The sequence below is a fragment of the Rhinolophus sinicus genome, chromosome 1 (assembly GCF_057876585.1).
Source record: "Rhinolophus sinicus isolate RSI-liver-muscle chromosome 1, RSI-T2T, whole genome shotgun sequence".
Classification (NCBI taxonomy): Eukaryota; Metazoa; Chordata; class Mammalia; order Chiroptera; family Rhinolophidae; genus Rhinolophus; species Rhinolophus sinicus.
In genome coordinates this window covers 183,408,399-183,426,999 of record NC_142501.1, presented here as the reverse complement: position 1 = coordinate 183,426,999, position 18,601 = coordinate 183,408,399, and the positions used below count along the sequence as shown (strand labels likewise).

At 40.4% G+C, this 18,601-nt stretch overlaps 1 protein-coding gene across 5 annotated transcripts in view; it reads left to right on the top strand.

The window, feature by feature from the left end:
- Nucleotides 1-4,807, top strand: part of TBCK (TBC1 domain containing kinase) — a 179,130-nt gene extending 174,323 nt beyond the window's left edge. For 4 of the 5 annotated variants that reach the window (XM_019738920.3, XM_019738921.3, XM_074322745.2 and 1 more), the window contains one exon: nucleotides 243-505. In XM_019738920.3, coding sequence (XP_019594479.3) covers nucleotides 243-353 — 111 coding nt within the window. In that variant the 3' untranslated portion in view covers nucleotides 354-505. Of the gene's footprint in view, nucleotides 1-242 lie in introns of all 5 variants that reach the window. The other variant, XM_019738922.3, reaches the window with a different exon arrangement.
- Nucleotides 4,808-18,601: the final 13,794 nt, after the last annotated feature.

The following is an 18,601-nucleotide window of genomic DNA, read 5'->3' as shown; positions in this document are numbered from 1 at the left end:
GAGAACCAAAGAGACACATTTATTTCCTAGCATCAAGAGTTGTTTGTCAACAATATGAGTGATTTAATTTCTATTAAAAATCAAATTAACAATTCACTGATGAAACCGTGTCAGCAATATTATCATTGAAGCAGTCATGTTTTCCACACACAGCTTGAGAAATTATGGGATTGGAGAAATACAAATTTTGTATAGCCTCTACAAATTTGGCCTTTTTTTTTTTTTTTTTTTTTTTGTTTCAGTTTGCATCTCATCTTGTGAAGATGAAATACCCAAGAATCTGTATTCTAGATGGTGGCATTAATAAGATCAAGCCAACAGGCCTCCTCACCGTCCCATCTCCTCAAATATGAAGAACCAAGAGTATGGCTGCCAGAGGGACAAAAGGGCATCAGCTCTCCACAGCACAGCTCCCCACGGCACAGCTCCCCATGGCACAGCACCCCACGGCACAGTTCTCCATGGCACAGCTCCCCACAGCCTTCCACTCTAAGACAGAACCAGACTTCCAGACGGTTGCATTTCCATGAAGCATTGTCATGACACATTTTAAGTCTCATGACCCAAATGTTCAGCTATTCAGGCAACAAACTTGACTGTACATGTAGTGCTGAAAGAATTTTCTTAACAGTGAAATCCGATCATGTATTTTTAGCACACTGCAACACAAAGCCAGAGGAATTCAGCTGACACGGCAGATTTAGCGTTATCAAGAAATCTCACTTGCACTGAGAAAGCTGTCTTCCATTGCTCTGAACAGACAGTCCCAACAAAGGTATTATTTAGAAATATAGATTATATGTGGACTAAAATCATCTTTCCATGGTAATGAAAAGTGAAAAGCTACTCACAATGCATTCCTTATAGGTAAATGCTACATTTGGTAACTCATTTTTGGCCCAGACAAGGGTGTGTGTGTGTAGAGGGAGAAGAATTTAGCCCATTGAAGAAAGTATAATAGTCTACTTCCAGAAAAATGAAAGCATGAAATCATTCAGATTAGAATATTTGTTCAGCTCCTGTAGCAGAGAAACACAAAATAAGAGTGACTTAGACAAACTAGAACTTTCTCTCTCACTTAAAAGTTTGCATAGTCACTCTAGAGCTAGTGTATTGGTTTTGTAATCGTTAAGAACTCAGGTATCTTTTCTCCTTGCTTTACCACCCTCAACACATGGTTTCCGTCTCATGGATCAAGATGGCTGCTCAGCTCCTACCATCACATGTGCAATTTAGAAGGAAGGAAATGAAGGAGGAGGGGGTGGGGAAGAAAGGAATGAAATATAAGGAAGAAGGAAAGATGGAAGAGAAGGGAGGACATGCTTCTTCTCCTTAAGGGCACAAACCAGAAGTTAAACATATTACTTCTGCTTACATACCATTGGCCAGAACTTAGACAGATGGCCACACCTAGCTCTAAGGAAAACTAGGAATACAGTCTTTCTGAAAAAAAATTATTACTGTGTGTATTGAAGGATAGCTAGCAGCCTCTGCCACGTTATTTTTAAAATACTGTACTTCATTGAATCTAAGACATACCACAATTTTATGTACTGAAGGAAGAAGTGCAGCCAAATAAACTATGACTCATCAGTTATAAGATGCATTCCTATTTCAGAAATGTGAAAAAAATATTCGTCTTAGAATTATTGAAAAACAGTACATCTTTTATTCACTTTTATTTTAACTAAAACAGGGTCTATCCATTCCTCTTCAGTGCTGGGGCTACATAGGCAGAACATCTCAGTAAGAGCCTCAGTTCAACTTTCTGGGCTCTGGTTTTGTTGTTGTTTGTTTGGGGGTTTTGCATCTATTTTTTAATTGTCATATAATTTACATACCACAAAATTCATCTTTTAAAATGTACAATTCAGTGGTTTTTACTATATTCATAAGATTGTGCAATCATCACTCTAATTCCAGAACGTTTTCATCACCAAAAAAGAAATTCTGTTCCTATAAGCAGTCATTCCCTATTAACCTCTCCTAAGGTCTGTGACTTAAATTTTGTATGTTGAATGAGATGGGTAGCCAGCTTTATTCTTTCATGTGGATACCAAGCTGTCCCAGGGGCAGCGTTGTTTTGTTTTGCTCAATTAAATTGTAGTCATTCACCAAATATGTTTTGAATACCTACTATGTGCAAGACACTAACATACTCAGTAGTTATGTCATTCTATGAACCCCATACAAACAACATATAAAGAAAAAATGTGATAATTAATGAGAAAACAAAATTTTACCACAGTGTCTCTAACATCTTTGGACCATTATCTACCCTGGTTAGGGAAATATTATTAAATCCTCCTGCCCTTTCCTTTAATCCTTGATAACTTATCTACTTCATAGTCATAATGCAGTTCTGATGATCATTTGGAAACAGTGGCTCTGAGTTTTAACTCTGCCTTACTGAGGAAGCAGGGAAGGATGGAGGGGCGGGGATCTGGATTGAACAGGGTGGTAATTAGATAGTAGAAGAGGATGAAGACCTGAGTGTTCCGAGAAGATAATAGTAGGCAGCCTCCATCACAATTTTGCATTTTGTCTTTCTCAAAACTTGATACAGTTAGGCTTTTGGAAAAAAATGGAAGCTCTATAAACATTCAAATTGTGACTACTCAACAGTAAAATCTTCTCAACAGTAAAATAAGAAAGAGCATACGATCACTGCCATGTTTACAGGCAGGGCGTGTTAGTCGATGGCAGGTGGTTTCAACAAAGTTGAAGTCAACAACTATTTATTGAATTAAACCTCTCTCTATAAAAAAGAACAAAACCCTATATAACCCATGATTTGTAGAGGTCCTTTTATTATAGCATTGACTCTTACACTATCACTATCAGCACTGTTTGTTTCTGGCATCTCCAGTCTCTCCCCTCTGCCTGGAATGCTATTACTACCACTACCAGCCCTACACACACACACAGACACACACACACACACACACAAATCCTTCATAATCCAACACCAGTGGCATCTCCTCCAGCCTCTGACTTCCCTGTGCTGCAGTAAGAGCCTCAACTCCAGCAAACCATTCCATTCATACTTGTAATTATAGACTAATTGCATCATTTTGCAATTTTCTGTTCACATTTGGGCCCCATATTAACATAGGAGCTCCTTTAAGGTCAGAGACCATAATTTATAACTTGTTATCTTCAGCAACCCACTGCACTGAATATGTTTGATAAATGTCAAATTGAGTTAAATCTCTAGCTTAGAGATTTTAGAATCTGTATGAATAGAAAAAAATTAAAACAACCCAGGTAATTATTCTTCAAGTGCCACACTTATCTGGCACCCGATGATAATATAAAAAAATTGAAATCTCAGTTCCCTGAGGGAAGAAAGGATCTCTAATGTTCACCCAGCTTTAAAATTCTATAATCCTAGTTGTGGGAACAAATAACTTTCAGCAACAGGGTAAGCTAAGTTAGTTGCATTGCTTTTCCAAAACAGAAACATTAGATTCAAAAAGAATATTAAAAATGTCTAATACTTTACCAAAGTTGAGAGAAATAAATTCCTTGATGTCAGATATGAAGAGGAACTGAAACACCGTCAGGCCCATTGGGTATCAGATCTCAACACTGGCTCTAGGAGCTGAGGTTTGAACAGCACATACGAGTAGGTATGGAAGACACAGCTTTGGGCCTTCCAGTCGGGAGAAGGTATTAAGACTACTTTACAAAGTGACATTCACAAAAAACTCTGCTCCATGAAATGACTAGGAAGAATTTCCCACCAAATCAGGAAAGCTACAGGGGAGATTGTCATGACCTGGTGTTCTGAGTGAAGGAAGACAAATCTCTTGAAGACAGACATAGATGTTCAAGGGAAAGGCTGGGGTAAGTCTCCAAATTAGAACAGGCTTTAGGGTAGGTGTTCATCTGGCTATTTAAAAATGAGAACTTTTGGAAAGCACAGGTGATGCCCAATCTTTTTTGGACTCCTCTGTTTCCTGCTCCAAATAGTTACTAAAAAAATACTTCTTTAGAGATTAATATCAATAGTATGATACAGCCTCTCTAAAGGATCTTAGGCGGTGGTCTCACCGGTGAAATCCACTATACGGGGAAAGACGTCCTGCTGCCTTGACAGCCGTAGGGTTGGTGGGTGTTTCACTCTATTGGAATCATAAATAGTCATCTCATTAGGGTACATGCTGCTTCTACATGTGCCTACTGTTAACCAAATAATGCATTTTTCTGGATGAACATTCATTAAGCCAAAGAGTGGAAGCAAAACAATATTTATGATAAATTTTTGTTTGGGTGATTAGTCACAAGACCAAATGCCCTTTACAACTAACAACTTAGATTTCATGTGGAAAAATAACAAGGAATTGTTACAAACCTTAACTATCTGACACTAGAAATTGAGCACATGCAATTACTCTCACACAACCATTAGATTTTGTCATCCAGTTTTATCTCATTTAATATTAGAAGTAGTGCATATTGTAAATAAGCTATGTAAAATTTTACCCATATTTTTAAAAAGCTGTATGTATTTATATCTTTTCTGACTAATTTTCTTATTAATGTCTTATGAAAAGTTCTTGTCGCATGAAGTGTAAATTTGGATGTTGGCAAATTCAGGACTCTATAGATAGATTTTGGTATTTGTAACTTCTACTGTGACTTTTAGGCCTAATGTCTCCTCCTGGATTGATATTCTTTAATATCCTTTCTAATCCCTTTCAGAGGACCTATTTTCAGTGTACATTGTTTGCAGCATTTCAGTAATACTGCTCTGTTCTAATGCTCACTATGACCAATAAACACTGCATGGATGGGTACCAAGGCACGTCTCGCCAACATTCCCGGATATTATGTATTAATCCCCTGGGCGGTGGAGGTTAAACCACTGTCCTGTCCTGGCTTAAGACTAAATTTGGAGCTATAACAAATGCATTTAAAGCATTAGATCAGATTCTAAATATTGCTTCCTGCCACACTAAAAGACTCAACTTTTGAAAATAGTACTACTGTCTGTGTGTTGGGAGCTGGGAGCGGATGTACAAATCATGAAGGTAAAAGGAATTTTAAAGTTCATCTAATCCAAACTTCATTATTCCAAACAGTAACAGTTAAATAATTTTGCCAATACCGCAAAGCTAGTAAAGGATCCAAAATTGTAATTCTGCTTTCCTGATTCCTAGTCTATTTCTCTGCTTTCCACATACAGATAGAGAAGGTAAACGACACCAATTTCAAGCTATTGCACATTTATTACAGGTCAACTTTGTCAGTCCCTGTGTTCTCTGATGTGTATGGTACAAAAGCAAAGCACTGAAAATGTTGGTTAAGCTCACCGTTCACTCTATGATGTAGAGGTGCCACTTCATATCGGTTCCTAGCAGATGACCCTCTTACCACCCTACCATTTCTCCCATAAAGTAAAGATTTCCAAAAACCAATGTGGTTAATATCCATTCTACGGGGAGAACCACTGTTCTCAGGATCTTTTGCTATGGATTGAGCTACTTCTTCACCTCTAAGACAACATTATCCAGAAAACACCTGCCTGGTAGAGAACCATGTTGTCTCAGTCTACAAGTCAAATCCTTGGCATGCAGGGTCAAAGTGGGCCTTTTACCTTTGTCTTCTTCGTCTTAGTCAGGGGCTGGGCTCTAAGGATTGGGGAAGTCCTCATGTCAGCCTTCCCGTTCTCTGTGGAAAGCCGAGGGGGAAAACTAGCAGGAGGTGGGAGGGGGGTAGCTGGTTTCTAGGGCTATTTGTCATAAAATAGAAGAAAGAGAGGACATTGAGTTCCTTTGCTAACTTAACAAAATTATTTATATGCTCTGTGATAAACTATCCTGATAATTTATTACCTGTCAGATAGCATATCTTTTTTAAAATTATCTTTAAGATCATTAATAATTCCATGTGCCCTGCATGCATTACCATGGACTCCAGGTAGGGTCAGTCGGTCATTAAGGATCTAAAAGGCATGTGAGGACAGGACTACTGGATGGAGGCCAAAGGATGCAGAGGGTCATTTGCCTAGTGATGTGCCACCAAGAAGGAGAACCTTTTGTTTTATTTTTATGAAGAGTGAAGATTAAAAACAACCTCTGCACTCACACGTTATTAATTACACATAACAATACAAGATGACAGAGTAAAGCACCTAACACCTGTCCCCCACCTACCCTAGCATGACTGTTCTGCATAGGCCTTCCTGAGATTTGCCTTGGGATGAACACCTACCCTGAGCTACTGCTATAATCAGGTAGAATCCATTTCCAGGGATTTATCCATTTACCTCTGTTTAGAAAAAGTTATCACAAAATACAGATTCAGAGCTAGGAGATAAGTTTCAGTTATTTACTTTTCCACAGTCAGTTTTCAACCTTATATGGGAGCTACTACAACTCAATGCTGTACAGTCCCCCTAAATTGTTGTTTATCTGTGTTTGTAACATTTTTTTTAAATATCAACATGTCTTATTGTTAATGTCAAATAGTTGTTTGATTTATGCCACTAATTGGCACCTAAAAAAGGTACAAGATGAATGTTTTCCTGGTAACAAGGTAATTTTCTAAAATGTCCCTCCCCCCTTTTACATTACATTAACTAGTGTGAATCCTAACCAGGTTGAGTCTAAAAGCATCCCTGGTAATAGAGAAGGACTAGTTCATATTTCAGAAGTAAATATACCTGTAGATATTTATCTGACTGCTGGTTAACTAATATTTTACAAAACCTATTGGACATGAAATGTGCTGCCTGGGCATTTAAGCACGTATTCCAAAATATGTTTACTTATAAATCACACATTTTTAAAACTGTATATGTGTAAGTGAATGAAACAATTTGGAGATGATTTTAATAATTTCCATCTTAATCCACTCATTTACTATGAATTCTGGAAATATCATCTTTAATATGAATTCCATGCACCAATTTCAGTGGTGACTTACATAACTTACATACAGCAAGATGTTACATACTTTTACAGAAACTATCCCATAAAATGGCAATAGCTCAAGCAAAAGCTGACTATGTTAAGTGTCCTAGAAATAATGGTATGACATTCTGAAATGAATTTAAAACTGTCTTTTTCAATTAAGTGAAGTAGTATCAAAACTTAAATTAAAGTTCATTATTATCAGCCAAATTAATTCTATTAAATCAAGAAGAATAAATTAATAGGAAATTATTTATTGCAATTATTTAGCCCTTCCAGTAGCTAGTCCTGCCCAGCACATTAGAAAGCTGCTAGGCATCTGTTGTAAAGCCTGTTTGAAATTTTATGAGTGTATTATTGGGTGTGTATTTGAATACTTACCAGCTAGAACAGAAAGATGATTTTTAGGATCTGAACAAAATGCTAAATTAAATATCTGGTACAAATTAGTTGTATAAAAATAACCAAGGAAAACCAATAAATCATAAAAGGGTCCCACTGACAACTTCAAAGGCTGTCATTCCCAACACGGACCCTCTTCCTAGTACACGCCTTGGCCCCAGGTCATGTTTTTGTTGCTCTCAGAGCACAGGAGAGATTCAGCTATCAGCTATCACAGGGGCAGGTGAAACCTTAACTCCTCCCTGATGCCTTTCCCCTCAAATGGCATGTGTATTTTTGTTTACCGAGATCTTGGAAGATTGGAATGAGGAAGAACCGTGGGCTGGAGTTTCAGGTTGGCTGGCAACTGTTTAGTGTTCATGGTTGAGAGGGGTTGAACTTTCTCAAGGATCTTTCATTTCACAACACTAAGTACCCTTAAGCCCACCAGAATCGTGCTAAATCCTGCTTCTTGCTGCAGCATTTAGGGATCTCAGCCTCCACAGTGGCTGTCTTCAGAGCAGAGCCTCCTGATTTCCCATGTCAGAATTTAACATCCAGTCACCTCGACAATAAGAAATATATTTCAGGATCCCAATGGTATCACATTAAGAAGAAGTTGTCAAAAGACCACCTGGAGAAAAACAATACGTTTCAGAAATCGAAGACAGAAGAGAGTTTTCCTCTCAAAAACCATGAATTAGAGGGAGCATGCAGGAAGAGGAGGAGGCAATTCACCTGGGTTCCTAAGACTTTACTTCCTCAGGTATAGCAATTACCAGCCTATCTCTCAGGCTTATGTTGAAGCTCATGGAAAAGTATTTTGTAAAAGGAAAAGTATTACTCAAATGTAATACATTTACAATTTTTATAGAAGTCACAACTGTTCTGTAAAACTATCAAGCCAAAATTTTTATCGATCATATTATTTTTCAAAGAAGAAATTGGGACACACACAAAAAAATTACTTGTACAACCCATATATGTAGTTCTATTATGCAACATAAAAGGGAAGACTCCATAAGAAGTGTTACAAAGTACACTACACACTTGCTTTTGTTTAATTAAAAGCAACCATTTCTGCTAAATTGAAAATTGTATCCACGATCCTTTCAGATTTGTTTTACACACCGCTCTTCCCGTAACCCAGTTTGACCAAATTAAAACACCCTCTTTTTTACAATAATCTACATTCTTTCTTGATAAAATCTGGCAGTTTCAGCTTTGCCAGTAGCCATCTACACCTAGATGACAGAGATTAACTTTATTCCAAATCCCCTTTCCTTCAGTTTTATCTCCCTCTTCCCTTGCAGCTCTCTCCTGGACTTCAAAGCAGCTTTGTGGTTTGCCTTGCAGAAAATCAATGGTGGGGAGATGAAAAGCAGCTCTTGTTTATCTCCCGCCTGCTGAAGGTCATTCTAGTCAGTAGCATCTGTGTGAGATCCACAGCCGTTTTTCCTTGCAGAGGGGAAAAGTAAATTGATTAATACCCAAAACCATTATAAGAAGCAAGTGGTGCCCATTTTAAATGGGTAGGGTCACATCACAACATAAGTATATTAATAAGAATAAGAGTGTTAGAGTGCTGGTGTTTGGAGTAGAAATTTAAAATGTCATTGAACGTGACCCAGATTTCTTTTTGAAAAGCTATGTCTACACTTGTTTTGGTTGGGGTACAAAGCTACAGATGTCGTTTACTGCATTCTCTAATAGACACCTGAAAAGTCATTTGAATGTAGTAGGCTTTAAGGATTATAACTAATAAAGGGCACTATGAATGGATGTGGGTGGGTATCTATTTCTACACAAAAAGGCAGAGACATTGTTTTCCTACTTCAGATATGGCCACAGCTGTTGGCCTTGCTTGCCCAGGTTGTGTATCAGTCTCTTTTTAAACAATGATGACACAGTCTAACCACATCCCATCACATGCATTGCTTAGCTCTCCATGTTCTTTACGTTCCAAGGCCATTTCTTGAACCGGTATTGGAAAAGAGACCTAAAAATATACATTCCCCAATGCCCTCCAGTCAAACATGTGGTTTCCTGGGTTCCCATAGCTCATGGCTTGTGCTTCTATGACAGCACTTTGTTCTGCTCTGTGATGTAGCTGGTGGATGGAGTATGTCAAGTAGTGATGATTTGTTGTTGTTGTTGCTTTTTCTTTTGTGTTAAAGCCAGGGACCTAAAATTCCCTACCAATCACCCTCTTCCCCACCAAACTCCTGAATGAAATTTACACACCAGGGGTAAGAGTAAGTGCAAAACAAAGTACCAATTTATGACTGGGCCAGTGACCACTACTCACCAGTTCAGAGCTTTTGTAAACCTGAGTTAAAATTTATAGTTTTGAATCAAGGCCTGCGGAGTATCTTCTGTGTGCCAAGACAGAATCTAAATCGTGGAATCCCATTTGCTAGTTTATCACATGGTATGGGAACTAAAACAGAAGACCAGTGAGCTTAAGTATGCATATAATAAAGAGACAAGAAAAACAACAAGAAGAAAGTTGGCCCGGTAACTAAAGGGGGTTTATTTCAGCTTACCAACTATACCAGCTTTCTACTTGCAATGGAAGTAAGAGAAGCGCTGACCTCTTAAAACACAGTAATCCTGCTGTAGTAGGGTTCTCCAAAGAAACAGGATCTGTATATATTTATGATCTGTATTGTAAGGAATTAGCTCACACAATTATGGAGGCTGGAGAGCCCCAAGAGCTGCAGCGTGAGGTGGCAAGCTGGAGTCCCAGGTGAACTAATATAATTACAATTCAAGTTCAAGACCCAGAAAGAGGTCATAGTCTCAGTTCAAGGCCAAAGGCAGAAAAAAAACAGTATCCCAGTTCCAAAGGCCATAATGCAGGGAGTATTCTCTCTTGCTTGGTAGATGGTCAGCCTTTTTGTTGTATTGAGGCCTTCAGCTGATTGGATGAGGACAACCCACGTTAGGAAGGGCAATCTGCTTTACTCAGTCTACCAATTCACATGCTAATATCACCCAGAAACACCCTCACAGGCATACCCGGGATAGTATTTGACCAAATATCTGGTCACCCTATGGCCCCATCAAGTTGACCCATATTAACCATCACATCTGTCCAATAGTAAATAGGAGCCAAAAACAATATTGTAGAACCCGACCTATCAAATCAGTATTCCCTCCTGTGGGGTGGAACAGGAAGGAGAACAGACAAAATATGACTGGGGTTCCTCTTCCCTATGTCTATGACTCTTCACCCTCTCTAGATTTCTTTGAGGGCAAGCTGAGTAGCATTTTCACTTCTCGGTTTCTCATAGGAAAGTAGCACACCGTCAGCACAGAAGTGGGCTTTACTAGTGTTTAGTGAATGAGTGAAAAGAATCACTGTTCACAACATAAAAAAACATCAATTAACAATGACTGAGTAGGGTATGTGCCTGCACCCTGGGATATTCAGTGGATGATATTAAAGAGATGGTGCATGGTCCCTGTTGGCATATATAAAGGGTTGGCATATATAAACGAATTTTAAAAGGGAACAGTAACATAACTGTGGCATAGGCTGCAAACATTCTATGTGCTCAGCAAAAGCTGGGCCTGGTACATCCCTGTGAGCCGGGGTTGTCCCTAATGAGACCACTTTTCAAGGTGGGGGGCTTTATGCTTTGGATTTAAATACTTTGCCGCCTACTGAATGTGTGACCTTGGACAAGTTGTTCTGCCTTTTTCGGCCTCAGTTTCCTTATCTGTTAAACAGTATTGATCGATGCCTGCTTTGCAAGCTAGGTGTGAGAAGTAAAGATTAAAATGGTTATAAGACACACAATGCTTAGCACAGAGAACACATGAAAATAAAGGAGCTATTTTTATACATTTTATTGTTAACCTACCAGAGGAGAGCTTTTCACCTTATTAGTTCACCCATAAAAGCACAGTAAATTTCCTAATGTCTCCTTGCTTGAGGTCTTTTTCCACCCGTTATGTGGGATTTAACTAGCCAAGACAGAAAAAGTGCTAAGGCTCGCAGTGGGCATGATGACAGGCCAAAGAGTAATAATAGGGCCCTTCCTTTTAAAAGCTCACCATGAAATGAGGGCCGTAGGGAGGCCTGGGAGTGTTAAACAGCCATGTGCTGGGTGCTGTGGAATTCGGTGTGATTCTTGCTGATCTTTGGGGAAATGGCACCTGTTTGCCAAGGTTATTTGCCAGACATCCTGAGAGCCCGCTGGAAGGAAGACACAGCAGTGGCCAGCGGGAACTGCTATACCACTGAACCTTTTCAGAAAATCGACCCTACAACTGTGACGAGCTGTGCAACTCTGCCTTGATAAGCTGCCCCACCAGCTCTGCCTTTAATTTTCAAAGATCCTGTTTTGAGTCTGTTAGAAGAAGCAGCAAGCTGCCGAAATTGCTTTTTAGCCTCTGCCTGTTGCCAACATGTTTGTTCTCTTGCCTTTGTCCATGACATGCATCCATTTCCTGAAAACACAGTGAGTTAATTCTGCTGCAGGTGGTGGCAGCATGTCTTCCCCGGCACCTCAGTGGGGGAATTTGATCTTGATGCACCAATTCTGGGGCTGCAGAGCACAGACGTGCTATGATAAATCTTTTCTCTACTACTTAATTATTGATGTTAGTAATAAGTTATTATTTTAACTGTCTAAGGATTCATGAGCTCAGGTAAGGGAGAAATTTTAATACACACCATGTTTCTCCCTTTCTCTTTCTGCCCTAAAGGTAGCCTGATTGCTTAACCTAAAACACACACACACACACACATACACACACACACACACACACACACACACACACAATGCATAATTCCTTGGAAGAGTTTTATATCAGGACTTCTAATTTTGAAAACTACCTTAAACATGTCTCTTAATACAAACACACATTCCAAACAAAACTGGAGTTAAACTTTAGCAGGTTCATTGTTTATTTTTATTGTTGCCTTATCTTCTTTCCTAAAGGAAAAAGTACTGACTGAACATATAGGATCTTTACTTCCCCCAAAATACTTTTCCATATGTTGAAATGCCTTTGTAATGGTTGGAAGAGGAACGGCTGTACATTTTGCTGTATGCGGTGAGCAAAACTCATGATGTAGGCAGAGTATGTGCATTAGAGTCATAACACAGGAACTTTGGCTTTCCCCTTGCTGGCTGTGTGATCTGAGACATTTAGTTTAACCACGCTGAGCCTCAGTTACCATACCTGTAAAGTGGGTTTAATAATCACGTGTGCTTCATAGGCCTATAGTAAACATAAATGTCATGATGTAACTTATCACAGTGCCTGGCACAGGGAAAGACCCAATATTATTATTGTATAACACTAGCAATAGGAGAAGATGTCACACGCCCGTGCTGGTGTGCTTTTTCCCAATTTCCTGACATTGAAATGCAAACAAGGGTTATGATGACCAAGCAAGATGGATTTCTTGGCTAGTTAGGGTGTCTACAGGCAAGGGTAGGCTAGGAGACACAAAGAAAATGGAAAAGCTTCCAACAGTGCCCTGGAGGACTAAGAGCGTGACCAGACGAAGGTGACTCAAAATGTAGCAAGAATGCAGAACACTTGCCGGGTTTGCTGGGGTGGCAGGGAGCACCTTTTGCTGAAACCTAATGAGGGGTAGGAGTTTTACTCTGATGGGTACAAGAGGAGTGCATTGCAGGTAGAAGAACAAGACTGCCCAGCAGCTAGGAGATGAGGGTAGGGAAAGTAGTGGGGAATGTAGGAGGGGAGAACAGCCTGCTCTTGATAACCTGCGAGGCGTGTGCAATAGCAGAGGGAGGCCCTTTTTCTGCACCGTGTGCACAGGGAATCCCAGCATTTTGAACCCCTGGATTGGGGTATGAGGGTGACAAGCTAAAGTTGTGCACATCCCCCTGGTCCCATGGCATGGCCAGAAGAGGATTGGGGTGTGTGTGGGGGAGGGGGAGGGGGCTGCAGTGCAAACTAAAGCAGGGAGTATGACTCAGACCAGGGGCCACTGAAGAACTTGGAACACCAGCACGATCTCATCAATTGTTAGACATGTCAGACATGTCACTCTTACAGCAGAGAAGAGGGTTAATTAAAGAAGGAAAGAGTTGGAGGGAGAGAGTCCAGTAAGGCATCTGTCATCATGGGGGAGGGGTGGGGATTTGTGAGGGGCAAGGGTCCGAACAAGAGGAAGAACAATGGGGATGGAAATGGAAGAATAGAGATATACGATATTAAGGATATAGAGTCAACAGGACTTTGTGATTTAAAAAAAAAAAAAAAATGTGTGTGGGGGTGGGGTTGAGGGGACAGAAGGAAGACAGAGAAATCTGGGTTGGTTCTAGGGAAATCTGGGTTGGTTTTAGGCTTCATCAAGAAGCAGTGCTGGCCGAGACGTGGAGACGTAGAGAGAGGAGATTGAGTTTGGCTCTGGACTTGAACTGCCTGGTGGAAACCCACAGGGAGTTGTTTGAAAGGAAGCTGAATAAATGAGCCAAGGGCTTGGGTAGCAATCTGGGCAGGACATACAGGTTTGGGAGCTTCAGCACATTGGTCGTGGTTGAAGCAATGGATGTGACTGAAATTGGCTGGGGACGATGTTAGTGAGACAAGAAAATTTAGGGTGTAACCATGAACAATACCCAATGAAGATGGACAGAGAAAGAGGGGACAGGGATAGGTGGGTTGAAGACAGATCAGCATAACAAGAGCCTAGAGTTGAGTTGAAGAAGAAAGGAACAGTTAGGAATGTCAAATGCTACTGAAATGTCAAGTCAGACAGGAATTTAGAAATGGTTACTTTATCAGCTCCAATGTCACCTCCTCATAAAGACCTTCCTTAACCTTTCTATTCAAGAACACTCCCTCCCTTTCCTGTTTCGAAGCACTTACCCTAATTTGTAATTGTATATTTATTTCCTAGTTAATTTTTCTAAAATCTGTCTCCCTAACTAGACTATGTGCTGCCAGAGAGCAGGACCCATGCCTGTCTTGCTCCCCTCTCTATCCTCAGTGCTTAGCTCAGTATCTGGCACACAGTAGGTGCTCAATAAACGTATTGTGACTGTTCTGAGAATAATTTCAGTTGAAGCAGAAGCTGGTTGCGGTGGGTTGAGGAGTAAACGGGAAGCGAGAAAATGGAGAAAGAATGAAAAGACTGCAATTTCTAGTAAAGGAAAAAAGAGAGAAAGCAGAAGCTAGAGGGAGAACAGAAGGTTAAAGAGGAGTTTGCTGTTGTTAGTTTTTTGAACAGAAGAGACTTAAATCTATTTACATCATGAGACAATGGAGTTTATAGACCTGAACAAGCTAGAGATACAATAAGAGGAAAGTGGGCACCCAGAGCCTGGGTGGATGGATTGGCAAGGGACAGGAAAAGGGGTGGTTCTGATGTGGGCAGCAGTGGAGGAGGCTGTAGGAAATGGCAGAGGAGATGGTGTAAATGTGGGTGAATGTAGGTGTGGGAGAAAGAAGTTGGGAGAATTCATCGTTTCCCATTTCGCTGTAAAATGAAAGGAGGTATTGTGATTTGAAAAGAATAATGAAGATTTGAAATATGTGCTGAGGGGAAGGAGCCCGCTAGAAGGTAGAGTTTGTGAGGGCAGGACTTTTTCTATTAACATCTATTTCCTTCTGGACCCCGTTTTTACACCTAGAATAGTTCTTAGCATATGAATTCACTGAATGAAGAAACGAGTATCGTTTGGGTTATTGATTGCTGCATAGTAACTTCTCCCTACCCTCAAATGGGGGAATAAAACTCAGTGGCTTAAAACAACAACAACGAACTCTTTATTATATTTCGATGAATTGATCTGGCAGTTCTCTGGCTTCACATGCTGACACCCGCGGGGTGGGGGGGGGCGCTGGTTGAGAAGTGCCTCCTCTGTTGGCTGGCACTGGATGAAGCTGCTGGCTGGCAGCTTTGCTGAGGCTGTTGGCTGGGGCGCTTGGTTCCCTCCACGTGGGCCTCTTCATGTGGCTGCCTGGCCTCCTCCAAATTGAGACTGGCTTCCAGAAAGGAGTGTTCCAAGTGGCAGAGGCCTGCTAGCAGCCATCTTGAGGAGGAGCACATGAGTGGCAGAGCAAAGACCTGGATGAGGAAGCCGCCCAACGCCTTACGTGCCTCTCACTAGCCGTCTTTTGTGAGAACAGAAATGAACGTCTATACCATTAAATAGCTGCTTTGGTTCATTTTATTTTTCTGTTATCTGCAGCCAAACCTAACCTTAACTAGCACGACCAATGAACAAGAATGTATAGCTGCTTACTATAGCCAAGAAAAGCAGAGTGGCTAAGTCAGTGTTTCTCATTTCTATCAAACATGCGTCCCCTTGTTATTACGTATACAGCTGACACTTGAACAACGTGGGTTTAAACTGTGCAAGTCCATTTTTTTCAGCAAATACTATAAATGTATTTTCTTTTCCTTATGATTTTCTTCATAACATTTTCTTTTCTTTAGCTTACTTTATTGTAAGAACACAGTATATAATATGAACAACATACAAAATAGGTGTTAGTTAACTGTTTATGCTCTCAGTAAGGCTTCTTCTGGTCAACAGTAGACTACTAATAGTTAAGTTTTGGGGGAGTCAAAAATTGTAATTGAAATTAAAATCATAGATAATATTGCCTACTGGCATAAATAATTAAGCACACTATATATATATATATATAACATACATATATATACACACACGCACACACACACACACACACACATATAGCCTTAACTAGAGAAAAATTATTTTAAAAATGAAAGTATCTCATAATAAAACATTTCAACACATAAATGCTTGAGCAGGACGACCCCAGGAAACATGAAGCTTATTAGGAGCTTGCACCTACGTCTAATGAATAAGCTTGGATTTAAGGGAGGTAAGAATATACTTGTAGGAATATCAGATAGCACTCTGAAAAAGCATGGGGTGAACTGTGGACCGCCCTACACACGAAGGACAGCAGACATTTCTGTCCATTAAGTGCCAGTAGAACCTTCCAGTTGTCACGACCAAAACTCCCCCACAAGTTTCCAAAATGGGGTAGTAGCTGCTCCTGCTTGAGAAGCTCTGTTCTCAGTGGATCAGGGACACCTGGGCTCCCTCCTCGGCACAAAGCACCCCGGGGGCACTGCCTTCACCTGTGCTCAGTGCCTTCCTGAAGCAGGACCACCTGCCTGCCGCTGCAGGCTCTCGCTTTCTTCTCCTTCCTTCCTACTCTAATCTCCAGAGTAGCTGGAGTGAAGTCTCTCCCAGTTAGTGGTACCAGATTTAGCACGTAAAGATATAGGATGCCCAGGTAAATTGGAATGTCAGATACACTACAAGTAATTGTTTTAGTCCCAAATAGAAGCATGTCCCTAATAACACATGAGACATACTAAGAATTATTTGTGGTTCACCTGAAAATTGAGTTTAACAGGCTATTCTGTGTTTTCTCTAACAACGTTACTCCCAGTCTACCTTTACCCCTCGCGATCTTAGGCATGTCTGTTCTAAAGTGTACTGATCCAGTCAGGTGACCTTAAGACCTATGCACATAATACCGCAGTCCCCAAAGGGGATCCCATGGAATATGACTTCCACAAAATGCTCTGAGGGAGAGAAGAGCCTGCCTGCCATAACTCGTCTTGGAGATTCAGAATACATATCTCATACTAAAGCTTAAAGAGATCCTACCATAAAGGTATCCATTTAATTATTAACCTCGTATTTCACAGACTTATTTTCCTAGCACCTGCTACCTTCCTTAAGCACTGGTGGTTCACTGGCTGCTCTATATGAGGCTGGTTCGAGGTGACTCTAGTGCTGACGCCCTAAGCTGACCCCAGGTGGCCACACTCAGGCTGTGTGGTGACTCTGACTCTCTGGGCCTCAGTTTCCCATCTGTAGAGTGGAGGAGTTGAATGCCATTAACTTGAAGTTCCCTGGAGTTCATGAACTCTGGGAGAGTCAGTTTTCACACTTTTCATTTCCCAAGCTCTGCTTTTATCCCATTGTTGCCAAGAGTCACCTCAAGCCAAACAGAGAAGTTGGAACAATCCAAAAGATCTAACCTCACTCTGTGCATGAGCTGACTCCAGGAGCCCAGTTTCTCCATCCTAAATTCAGCTTTGATCCATCTGAGGTCTCAGAGAAGCCACAGTGATGATCTCTGTCATTCAGTGGGAAAGACATAGGAAACCCAATTGTAACAGCAATAATTCAATGGCCTAGCAAATGCCAGATATAATTTGGGCTTCCCCCATAGCATGATTAATTATGAGAGCAAAAGAACGTTCATCGATGACAAAAGACCTTTAGCATGTTACTTGAATCTCTAATTTGCAGCAAGTTGAGTTCCATTTTGAAGGTAAGTTAGTTTCTTATATTTCCCACAGAAATGCTTCACATGGTTTAGATTTCCAGGAAGACCCCTGGCTCACAGCCCATTTAATCCACGATGAGACTCAGATACACCTTGTTTTATTCCACTTCATTTTATTGCTGTTCACAGATGTTGTGTTTTTTACAAATTGAAGGCAAGACCCTCCAGCAAAAAGATTAAAATTCACTTTATTATCACCTTACCCTAGTCAGAATGGCTATCATCAACAAGACAAATAATAACAAGTGTTGGAGAGGCTGTGGAGAAAAAGGAACCCTCATACACTGTTGGTGGGAATGCAGACTGGTGCAGCCACTATGGAAGGCAGTGTGGAGGTTCCTCAAAAAATTACTAATAGAATTACCATATGACCCAGCAATCCCTCTCCTGGGTATCTACCCAAAAAATCTGAAAACATTTATACATAAAGACACGTGTGCTCCAATGTTCATTGCAGCTTTGTTTATGGTGGCCAAGACATGGAAACAACCAAAATGTCCTTCTATAGATGAATGGATAAAGAAGTTGTGGTATATATACACAATGGAATACTATTTGGTGGTAAGAAAAGATGATATAGGAACATTTGTGACAACATGGATGGATCTTGAGAGTATAATGCTAAGCGAAATAAGTCAGACAGAAAAAGCAGAGAACCATATGATTTCACTGATATGTGGTATATAAACCAAAAACAACAAAAGAACAAGACAAACAAATGAGAAACAAAAACTCATAGACACAGACAATAGTTTAGTGGTTACCAGAGGGTAAGGGGGGTGGGGGGTGGGAGATGAGGGTAAAGGGGGATCAAATATATGGTGATGGAAGGAGAACTGACTCTGGGTGGTGAGCACACAATGGGATTTATAGATGATGTAATACAGAATTGTACACCTGAAATCTATGTAATTTTACTAACAATTGTCACCCCAATAAATTAAAAAAAAAAAAAACTCACTTGA